The 11,241-nt window shown below is 43.8% G+C and overlaps 1 protein-coding gene across 1 annotated transcript; it reads left to right on the forward strand.

Annotated features, from left to right (window-relative positions):
• The first annotated feature begins 8,361 nt into the window (after positions 1-8,361).
• On the forward strand, positions 8,362-10,915 carry LOC147884660 (uncharacterized). Its single transcript, XM_087397483.1, has one exon. The coding sequence runs from the start codon at positions 8,661-8,663 to the stop codon at positions 9,945-9,947; it is 1,287 nt and encodes a 428-aa protein (XP_087253609.1). The 5' UTR covers positions 8,362-8,660; the 3' UTR covers positions 9,948-10,915.
• The last annotated feature ends 326 nt before the right edge of the window (positions 10,916-11,241 follow it).

Here is an 11,241-nt window from a genome sequence, read left to right on the forward strand (position 1 = left end):
CCTGCTTGTTGCCTTCCATTGACTTCCGTCTAATCTCCTCGGCCAACAAGCTACCAACCACATCACCAAAGTTCAATACTCCACCAGGTACAGAGTTACTGATAGCAGTACAGAAAGTATCCCATGAGGATGGTAATGATCATAAGAGAAATATTGCCCTCATTTTCACATCGAAATTCAGCTTTTGAGCTTGAAGCTGACTGAAAATGATATTAAATTCATTCAAGTGCAAAGCTATGGATACTCCTTCATGTGCAGCTCAAACAATCTCTTCATGAGATAGACTTTGTTTGAGGCAGTCTCTTTCTCATATGTAGCACACAACTTTTTCCATAAAGCTTCCGTAGTCTTTTCAGTGATTACTGTGAAATAAACTATCTCCCCAAGATGAAGTCTAATGGTAGACTTTGCTAATGCATCCAACTCATTCCATTCATCTGTAGACATAGCTACAGGCTTAGCTGCAATCCCTTGCAAGGGTTTTATCTGCTTCTTTTGAATAAGCACATCCCTTATCTGTTCTTTCCACAAAGAAAAGTTTGTCCCATCAAACTTTTTAATGCTAAAAAACTCCTTTTCAGACATGGAAGTGGATGCCATGATGCAAATAAAGCAAAATCCCAAATGCTAGTGCCTGCAAAAGAGAATAGGTACACCCAAATGTGTATGCCACAATAGAGTGAAATATCACCAAAACTCAAACCTCAAAGCATCAAAAGATACAATTGACTCATGTGCATGTATTATGCATCCATATGAGCAAATCTAGCCCAAAAGAAAATGCCAACTGCAATGGCAATCCAAAATGCCAATAAGTGCCAAATGGCTCAAGCATAAACACCGTCCATGGGCATATGCATCAACAATATCTCATCCAAGAGAGCATAACACTATCAGTGCATTAACTGCAATGTGTCAAAGCTATCCCTCAGCATAAAATAGCATCCATGTGTAAAGCGTCCATAAAAAATAGCATCCCACAAGGCAATTTGGGCCTATCAGCGCATCTAATAAGGATCGCAATGCATCCAAATGGCCTATAAATCATCCACTGCAACCCAATGCACACCACGAATGAGCGCACACAGCTTAAACTGCAACTAGAGTGATCTGCATAAGGTATGCTCAAGAAATCATGGTCCCATGGTAATGACCGCTACTGAAAATAGAACCTGAGATGCCTCAAAACATGAGCGCCATTGCATAATTGGACTCAGCAAACAATGTGCAAATATCTCTCTTCTGTTGGAACTCCAAAATCCCAACCGATGAGTGAGAAATGGGAGTCAACACTTATCCACTGCCATGTGGCATAAATCTAAGGTTTCAAAACCTTAGAATGAAAAATGCATAACAGAGAGACGAAATCAAATACACATAGATCTATAACTCTAAAAATACTCCACCGAATCATGCAAGAACTGACAGGTAGGGGTTTTTAGGTGTCCGAAACGCAATGGGACAGACGGTTTTGGAAACTGTGGTCCCAATCACTGGGTCCAACACACAGACTGAAAAACGTTTTTGGAAACTGAACTGTTTGTAAACTCCACCGGAGTGCGAATGATGTGCAACATAGAAGTTTTAGGACCTTCTAAGTCCATCGGAATTGACAGATCTGCAAATGGTTGCTCCAAACTTGAGTTCCAACACCCGAGCAGAAAAACGTTGAAACTGACACAGTGAGTCAGAAATCCAATGAAATGATCCCAAATTCAAGAATGAAGGTTTTTCCAAGCTCTTGAAGTGAAATGGACACCAAAAGCAGGCAATGGTTGCCTCTACAAGTCAATACAGAGTCTCTGTGGTCGAACAGAACAGGGAAAAGCTCAAAAAATGACTTTTTCTTTGAAAACACTTAACATGCTCTCAAAACCACTTCGCAAAACCAAAGTGACTTTTCCAAAGGTTCCTTTAAGGTCTCTGCGCACTCGGATGCAAGTAAAGTCACCCACAAAGCTTCCCACAGAGGTTCTCCTTTCTCCCACAGAGCTGCTGAGCTTCCAGGCATTCACGCACGCTCAGCTAGATCACCCGGGCTCTGATACCAGTTGAGAGTGCTCTCAACGGAAGCAGAACGGAAGAGGGAGAGAGAGAAACAGAGAGCCACACAAGTTTTTGGTGGGTGCAGAACACCCTAATCTTCTTTTTCATTCATTTATATATGTGTTTGAGTATTGCACATAACCGAGGTAAAGGCACAGTGACCTTTAACCCCCACACATCTGCCTGCAAACGCGCCTCCATCCGCCAACATAGATATGAGTAAAAAATACTTGTGAAGCAAAGCGAATTCATTGCATGCAAATACCTTCGATCCGATCATGTGAATTCGAAATATTTTCCCTTTGTTGACCTGCAGATAATTTCGCAAACACGGGGTGGAAGGAGATTCCAATACCTCAGGGTAGGCTTTGGCAAGACTTGCCATCAATAACAACCATGTAAGCTTGAAAAGTGCAAAAGGAAAGAATGAAAAACGATATCATGAAGGCAACGAACGAAGAAAAGGCAGCTTCCTCCTGCAAACCTCTCACAAATGCACAACTAGTTGTCTCCATGTAGTCAGTGGAACTAGCCATTGCACCGATTCGGTATACGAGGAAACAAAGAACAGAAATCGCTACACAGCAGTTCGACCACGTGCACTTAAATAGAAGGAAGTCATAATTTCCCCCACACAAGAACTCCGTGATAGGGACTGCAACAAAATCGTTTCCATCTTCACAACTGATAGATTTCTTACAATTAAATCTCTGCAGGAGGAACAGTGCTAAACAAAATTCATGAGAGCAACAGTCCAAAAATCCATCGAAAAACATCCCTGCCTTCAATACAGAGAATATGCAGGATCCTATCATTGAAAGCAGCATACCACAAAGCAAAACCCCGCATTGCACGTAGAGGACGCCAAGGGAGAAAAACCCTGCATCGCATGTAGAGGACACCAACGATACATTTGAGAACTTAGAGAACCCTTAATCGCCATGCAGATGACGTCAAAACGAAGGCAAGAAAACTCTTTAAGTGTACATGCATAACTCCTGCACACCAACACAATGAACACGCGTGGACCAATCGAAAATTAAGCACGCCAAAAATCCAGAAAATCAATATTTTCTGCTTTGCCAAAAAGCAGGCGTTGCTTCAGGCTTTGTGCCTGAGTATATTTGAGAAAATGCTGTGGAATATATTTCAAGATTCTGTATCCGTCATCGCGATTTGGCTGTTATGAGCGCTTTTCCTTCAAATCAAAGACGTGTAGGTCTTTTTATGAGATTTCCGCGAAACATTACAGTTAATGAGATTGAGGCGAATAATGTCAAACGCCCACCAGGTGACAATAACCATTGCGTTTGAAACTGAAGGCTACTTGCCGGGACTGGTGTGGCCAAAAAGCCTTCCTGCAAGGCTCCGATCGCGGCGTCTGTTTGTTCACAGAATCACGACGGTCTTCCCAAAGCAACAAACAAATCCGCCAAACCGATAAAGTTTCGCACCTTGCATTGGACTTAACTACAACTTAATGAGCCAATTCGAATAGCTAACTGCTGTTGGTTTTGATCCACTCCAAGGAATTGACGAGGGCTCATAAAACAGGCAATTCTCGACTCTGATTTCTCAGCCGCCCATCAAACTCAGGCTGTTCATTGCATTTGATTTCTCGAATTTCAAATTTGGCGTTACTCTATAGCTATTTGGGATCCTTTATAAACGTCAGCTCAATCATATTCCCGCCGCAGAATCAATAGTTCATAGTTCATGAATCATCACCCCCTCTCTCTACAAAGCAAAAGTTGGAACTTTCTTTGCGCTTTCTCAGCCTTATCATCCTTATTCTTCTTTTACTCTAAAGAGTCCCTCACTTTCACGTTAAAGTCCTTCTATGTCTTTAGCCCCTGCTACAATCTTTCCATCACTCTTCCCTCTCAAATAGGAGTCATTTCCATGTGCTTCATTGCAAGATGCATGAAGTCCTGCTCCGACAAGGTCTCGAGTTGCCACCCACCCATCGTTCAATCAATTGAAAACAAGAATTTAGAAATCATGAGTACTTGATCGCTTCGGAGTAGAGAACTCTACTCCTAGCCTTTTGACCATCTCTTACAAGTCAATGCATTTTTCGATAGACTCAAGGAGTGAGAATTCTGAAAAGATCTTGGTTACCATGATCTTGCTTCGATTGGAATAAACAAGGTTTTATAGCCGTTTTGCAACCACTGGGGACCTCATCAGAATAAGAGCCCTATATGTTTGCACAAGCACCTAAGGTTTTGTCGGAGAAGGATGAGTTGTTGGGTGTATGTGTCCTGGCACATATGCAACTTGTTCCTAAATTTGTGAAATTTGAAGACATGGGTCTTAAAAGATAATAAAATATTTTAATATATCACGATTTATTCACACAATTACATATTAGATTTGATGGTGTATGCACGTGTGTTGGTTCGAAGGTGCAACTGACTCAAGATGTGGTATGGTGATTACCCCCAAATTTCGTAAATGTGAAATCATTTTATAGGGAAACTGTCTTGGTTTCCTCTAGAACATCTATTTTTTTTACATCTTACAGTTCTTGGGGCTCATTGTAAGAACAGATGCACGCGCATACTTGCATGCGAGGATCCTTGGGGAGTAAGGTAAATACTAACTTATTCTCGACAATATCCACAAATGATAATGGTGAACATTAGGGGGTACCTTTGTATTTTTTGGATTTAAAAATTAGAATTGATTGAGATTGAGCTCTACAAAAGGTGAGCAGGTAACATCAACGACTCTGATATGAGTTATAGAATGGTGCGCGTGCTTAAGATTCTTTCAATATATGCTTCAAAAAATCGCATCAACCATATTATATATTCACCAATGCAATGACATGAGTAGGTTGTGAGTAATTTTTCTTTGTTTGAATCTTCCCTTTAATATGTGCACGATCAAATTTTATGTTTGTCCATGCCATTCCTTTTTATATTGACCTCTGCTTAATGTAATGTTGTTGTAGATGATAATCCTAGCTTTGTGCTAAAATCAAGAACATGACAGGTATGAGTGATTTTAAAAATGCCAATTGACATCAAATGCCTGCGTACTTTATCGATCCACACAAATAAGTGTGGATGTCGTGTCATTCACGCTTGTTTTCAAAATCTAGAGCTATGCTATAAGAGAGATTCACATGACATTTAATATAATATCACCATAAGAAGTGCATGCACTAGGTTTACTTAACATTGATTCAACATGGTCTTGATTTACACATAGGCTAAGAAATATAAGCATTCTTCAAGTTGCTTTCCTCATTACAAGTTGATCATGGAACACTAATTCTTTGTTGTGTCATAAGTGGACAAAGCTTATCATTGGTTTTTTCTATTTGATCATTTGTGGTTGACATGATGACACGCTTGGTATGCCACGCCTTGATATAGGGACATCTAATTTTAAAATCGAAAAATCATATAGTTTTTAAGTCTTTGAACCGTTTCAAAGAAATCCAAGTAGATGTTTTGGTTTCCAATGACAATGATGTGATTTGCAAGGATGAAGACCAAGTGGGGGATTGAGAATGCTCGAAGAGACATCAAAGATGAATGGGGACCTTGCTAGTGATTTTCGTAAATGGTTAGGTCAGTGACATCTCTTGATACTAGAATTCGCTTCAATGGTTTCTACTTTATTTTTAAATACAACTTTCATTGACCAAACTCTATCGTGTGCTATGACTATTAACCATTTAATGGAACTTGAAACCCATTTGGCAATGCAAGGTGAAATAGGTTAGGTTTGTGACATCTCTTGATATGGAATTTACTGCAATCATTTATATTTTTTTGATTAATTAAATAAATAAATGCTAAATATATTATGGGGCTGGTCGGCGGGCCCGGGAAAAATACCACTTATAAAAATTGGTCGAATGAGAATGGGCTTATCACCCTCGACTTATGCTATAAGCAACCTAAAAAAAGTTCCCACGTTCACACTACATCGACTTCTAACAACCACTAGCTAATTACCAGATCCTTCCTACCCACCAGGCACCCCATGTCTCTTAGGAGACCCTTGACTTGTGAGATGATAACAAACTCTCTAAACCCTACCCAATTGAAGCATGAAAAACGACTTGGTTCCATCCTCCACCAAAAAAGAAACTAGGTCATCCGCAAAAAATTGGGAGGAAAGCTGCTCCTTTGAGGGCAACTTGACTCCCTTAATTTGACCCGACTAGATATTGTGCTTAAACAAATGTATTAAAGGAACCGTTTCAATGGCAAACAAAAGCGGAGCCAAGGGGCACCCCTGAGGAACATATCTCTTCAAATCATAGCAACCTACTATGCCTCAATTGAGGCAAAGAAGGGCAAATGCATTTTCGAAGAGAGCGACGACCATATCTAGAAACTTCTTTCCAAACCCAAGCTTGCTCAACACGTGCAAGAGGTAGTCCCATCTAATTCTGTCATAGGATTATCTAGGTCAAATCCGAGTAACAAGACACTTTGGTTAGAGTTGCATGCTTGATCAAGAGCCAGAGAGATGTTGAGGATATTCTAAAAAATATCCTGCCCCTTGACAAACCCACACTATTCCCGGTCTATTACAGACATGCATAGCTCTCGAATCCTTAGGGCAAGTGCTTTCACTATAACTTTGTAGGAAGTATTCCACATACATATTTGACACCAATCCCCCAACTTCAAGCGGACTTGCCTTTTAGGGAACAACTTTACGAGCCCAACATTCACATCCAGGGAAAGGTAGTCTCTAGCATTGTAGCATTCACCATCTCGGCCATGTCCCCACCAATCAAGTCCCATAACGCTTTGAAGAATTCCACAATTAATCTATGAATGATTTATGTTTTGTTTTTAAAGACAATTTTGATTAACTGTATCTATCATGTACTATGAGTATTAACATTTAATGGGACTTGAAACTCATTGGGCAACGCAAAGTGAAATTTTGATTTACCACCATACCCAATGACCAATGAGGGGCTCTTGAGTAGGTACCACACTATGTTATCAACGATAGAAGGTGTAAAAGGTGGAGTGGCACAACAAAATGATACAATTCATGGACCCTCAAAAATGGAGGTACAAAAGGTTTAAGACTATTAAATTTTAGCACATGGTGGAATGTTAGGGAATTCTAGGTGAGTCCTAAGGAGTTGAAAGCTTTTGATTATTTGAGTCTATCTTTTTACTCTAATTGTATTCAAATGAAGAATTTTTGTTGAGGAGTAAGTATGTGTCCTTGTTTGAGAATGAATAGTAGAAGGAGGGTTTAGAGAACTTCTAGTTGTTTCCAACTACCAAGGCTACAGGTTGCTATAAAGAGTGCATGGTTTTGGCAGTGGTTTTGCTCCAAAGGTTGATTCCATAATTGTATGTGGTGGGTTTCCTTCAACGGGTAGGTAGGGCAATTGTTTTGATGACTAGGTTGGTGGACCAGCTAACTAGAGTCTAAGTTCGGTTGTGGAGGCTTTGGTGTACGATCTGAACGTTGCTTGTAAAGCGTTGCCCACCTTATTCTTTTATTTGTAAAAAATAATTTACTTTCTTTTTTCGAAAAAAGTTTCCCCTATTGAGTTTAGCTTACTCTAATGAAGGGTTTTTGTGGCAAGATGGACAAATTTATAAGGAACTTTATACCCACACATTTGGTCCTATCTAGGGGCACTCGACCTTAAACCTACGCACCACACTACAAGAGTCAAATGCAGGCCGCGGCCTAGGTAGGGAGATAGGGGTGTAGCGGAGTCTAATTTAGAGGGACGTTGATTGTAGATTAGCAAGATGAGATCAAAAGAAATTTGAAGAGATGGTCAATGGTGAGTTAAAAGCGATAGCGGTTAATATAAAGGGGTGGCAAATTGCAATTTAGACGGGGTCAAGACTCAAGACCTACGCACTAACGGCAACCGTTAGGTACGGGGCGCGACGCCAGCGGTCCCGCTAACGGCCGCCGTTATGTTCGGGGGCGGGGGGCCGGGGCGGGGCCAGGCTGGAAGGGTGGGATCGGACGGTGCAGGGGGGCCAAGGAACCAGGCTGGAGTTGCGAGGGCCGTCGGATGGGGGGAGCAACGGCCGAGCAGGGGGGCCGCGGGGACACGTCGCCATCCGCGCGCCAATAATATGGAGGCCAGGCTGGCGAGGTCAAGGGGAGGCGGCAATGGCGGCGCGCCACGTGGGTCGCGCCAGCTAAGCAGCCGGCGAGGATGGGATGGATGATGATGATGATGATGGATGGATGGATGGTGGTGGGGGGAAGGGTCCCCATGCAATCTGAGCACTTTTGATTTTTGGTCGTCTTCTTCATAAGGCCCGCCTCTGTTTACGCAGTTTGTTCCGCCATAGCTGGCGGTCCGTCGACCTTCCTTCCTTAAACCCTTTGTCTCTCAAAATTTCTTCCCTGCCCACGCAACGCAGCTCCTCGCTGCTTGCTCCCCTTCCCCTTCCCCTCTCTGTACATAGTCCCCCTCCTCCTCCTCCTCCTCCTCCTCCTCCATAGCTTCCACAATTCCACCTTTCCCCCATGGAGCTCCTCCTCCTTCCTCCTTCCTTTCCTTTCCTCTCTTCTTCCCCTTGATCCCTTCCCTTCCCCACACCCTTCTCTCTCCTTCCTTCGCCTCCTCCCTCCTCCCGTACCCTCCCATGGCTCTTGCTTCCCCTAAGCCCTCCGCTTCCGATGAGCTTGACCGAATTAAGGGCCCCTGGAGCCCTGAGGAAGATGCCTGCCTTCACCGCCTCGTTGAGAAGCATGGACCTCGCAATTGGTCGCTTATCAGTAAAGGTATACCCGGTCGCTCTGGCAAATCTTGTCGCCTCCGCTGGTGCAACCAGCTGAGCCCCCAGGTGGAGCACCGGGCCTTCACCCCTGAAGAGGACAAGGCCATCATCGATGCCCACGCGCAGCACGGCAACAAGTGGGCGACGATCGCCCGCTTGTTGCCGGGCCGCACCGACAACGCCATCAAGAATCATTGGAATTCGACGCTGCGTCGCCGCTGCATGGCGGAGAAAGTAGCCAAAACGGAGGAGGCTGTGGCTTACTGGGTAGGCAAGCCGGGGAGCAGAGAGGAGGAGGAGATCTGCAGCTTTGACGGACGGAAACGGAGCAGCAATGAGGTTTCCCATGACGGAAGTTTGCAAGACGATAGCAGCTGGGAAGCTGATTCGCGCAAGCTGATTAAGCTGAGTTTTAGCGCAGACTCTCCGGTTGGCTCTGATCGCAGCGATGTGAATATGCCGCAGGTGTTCAAGCCGGTGCCAAGGCCCTCCGCATTCTCGTCGTATGGGCCGGTTCCTGTAAAACAAGCAACGGAAGCCTCAAGCTCAAGTACTGATCCTCCTACGTCTCTGTCGCTTTCCCTGCCTGGCAGCAGCACCAATAGGATGGAGGGCGTGGTTTCCATTGCCAAAGCCGACATTGATCCGCAGCAAGCTTGCCCTTTCGGCCATGCGCGATCAGAGGAGAAGGAAAAGCATTGGCTGACGTCTGTGCCCGATCGCCCGATGGAGCAGATCCCTTCTCCCGTAATCTCCTGCATTCCGACGTCACAACAGCCCCCTATGATTCCAGTGCTACCAGCGGGAAGCTACCTGAAAGCCGAAGACGCGATGGAGTTGATCAGTGCCGCGATCAAGGCGGCAGTAGCGCAGGTGCTAGCTCCAATGACGCAGACCCCGCCGGGATGGACAGCGGTCGGGCTGAGCGGGGAAGGAGCTCTGAACGCTGGCATGTTGGCGGTGATGAGGGAGATGGTGGCGAAAGAAGTGCAGAAGTACATGGTTTCCTCTGGGCAGCAACAGCAACAGCAGGCAACTGCGAGCTGCATGCCGCGGCAGGGCTTCTCTACGGAGCACACATCGCTGGGAACTTACGGCGAGTTGTTTGGAGTAGTAGCTCCTCCTGCGCATTCCGTAAGGAAGGTGGGGTGAGAAGAGGGACGAAATTACCAGCAAACTCAGTGTAATAAAATTTGCACTCTGGGCGAGAAAGAAGTTCGTCGAACGGAGAGCAACGAAGGTTTTAGCAACCGAAGAACGAGCTACAAAATCAAAGGAAAACCTTCTCTGATTTCTCTGGAGCATAGCCTCAAGGGAAGAAGGGTGATGATGCATGCGCTAGTTTTAGGTAGCTCTCATCTCTGGAGCTTGTTAGATTAGATTTTACTGCATGCATTTGGAGAGAAAGAGAGGAGCTCCTGCACAAAAGAATGGTGGGTGTTTATGTGCATCTGTGAAGCTTAATCAGAGGCACTGCGGCAAGACCCTCTCTATCTCTCTGTGGTAAGTTGCTTCCTACAAGCAATTTCTTCTTTTCTGTTCTTCTGTGCAGTAGCTTCTTGATTATCCGTTGCCTTGAAAGCTTGCTTCAAAATTTCATTCCCATGCTTTTGGTTGCTTTCAAAGCTTGCTCCAAAATTTCATTCCCTCTCTGGATTTCATTATTGTTACCCTGCTTGCTGTGCATTGTCAACTCCAAGAACAATTGCAAGAAAGCACGCTGCTGCATTAAACATTAGGCAGCAGCAAAGCTATACCCTCCAACCTCCAAACATGAGGCAGTTGCACGCTTCATCAAGCTACCCCCAAACATGAACGCAGCAGCAAAGCACGACATTGCAGGAAATTCCAAGTGCATCTTCAGTTAACCAACGCACCCCCTCAGAAACAATCCATTGAAACTCACATAACAGCTTCATAACACCAAATTAACCCTTTCCCAATGATAAAAAACGGTGAAGAAAATCTTCGCCAGGAATTTACTATAGACGTCTCCCAGCACTCCAATTGTAGTAGAGGTCCCTCTATTTCCAAAATCACAATTAGGTTTGGCAATGTCTTGTTTCGTTGATAAGTCAATAGATGAACACTTCGGGTGGAAAGACAATGGAGTTGCACACCTTGCCCTCGATTGTACCACATTTTTGGGGAGGGGTTTTGGAAATAAAGGGTTTTCATTATTCCTTAATGCAAAAGCTGAATATTTCTTTCATAGTATAAGCCGAACATTTTTAAGAAGCAGCCTCTAACTTATTTTTATTTAATATGCTAAAAAATAAAAGTTGGCTTTTATTGGTGTATCGTTAGGTTTGCAAGAAATGAGTCTTGAATGACTATGTTTGAAGATGATGAATAAGAGTTGATAGTACAACAAAGTTTGAACTTAGAAAAGGTTAATGGAGGACAGAACTAACCTCAAACAATGAAGAACTACTTGCGAGATCTT

The sequence above is a fragment of the Dipteris shenzhenensis genome, chromosome 26 (genome assembly GCF_047967505.1).
Source record: "Dipteris shenzhenensis isolate YYH24624 ecotype China chromosome 26, Dip_SZ_1.0, whole genome shotgun sequence".
In the NCBI taxonomy this organism is placed as follows: Eukaryota; Viridiplantae; Streptophyta; class Polypodiopsida; order Gleicheniales; family Dipteridaceae; genus Dipteris; species Dipteris shenzhenensis.

Bases quoted from the DNA above. Each gene is read 5' to 3' on its own strand.
- LOC147884660 (XM_087397483.1), top strand. From the start codon at position 8,661: ATGGCTCTTGCTTCCCCTAAGCCCTCCGCTTCCGATGAGCTTGACCGA.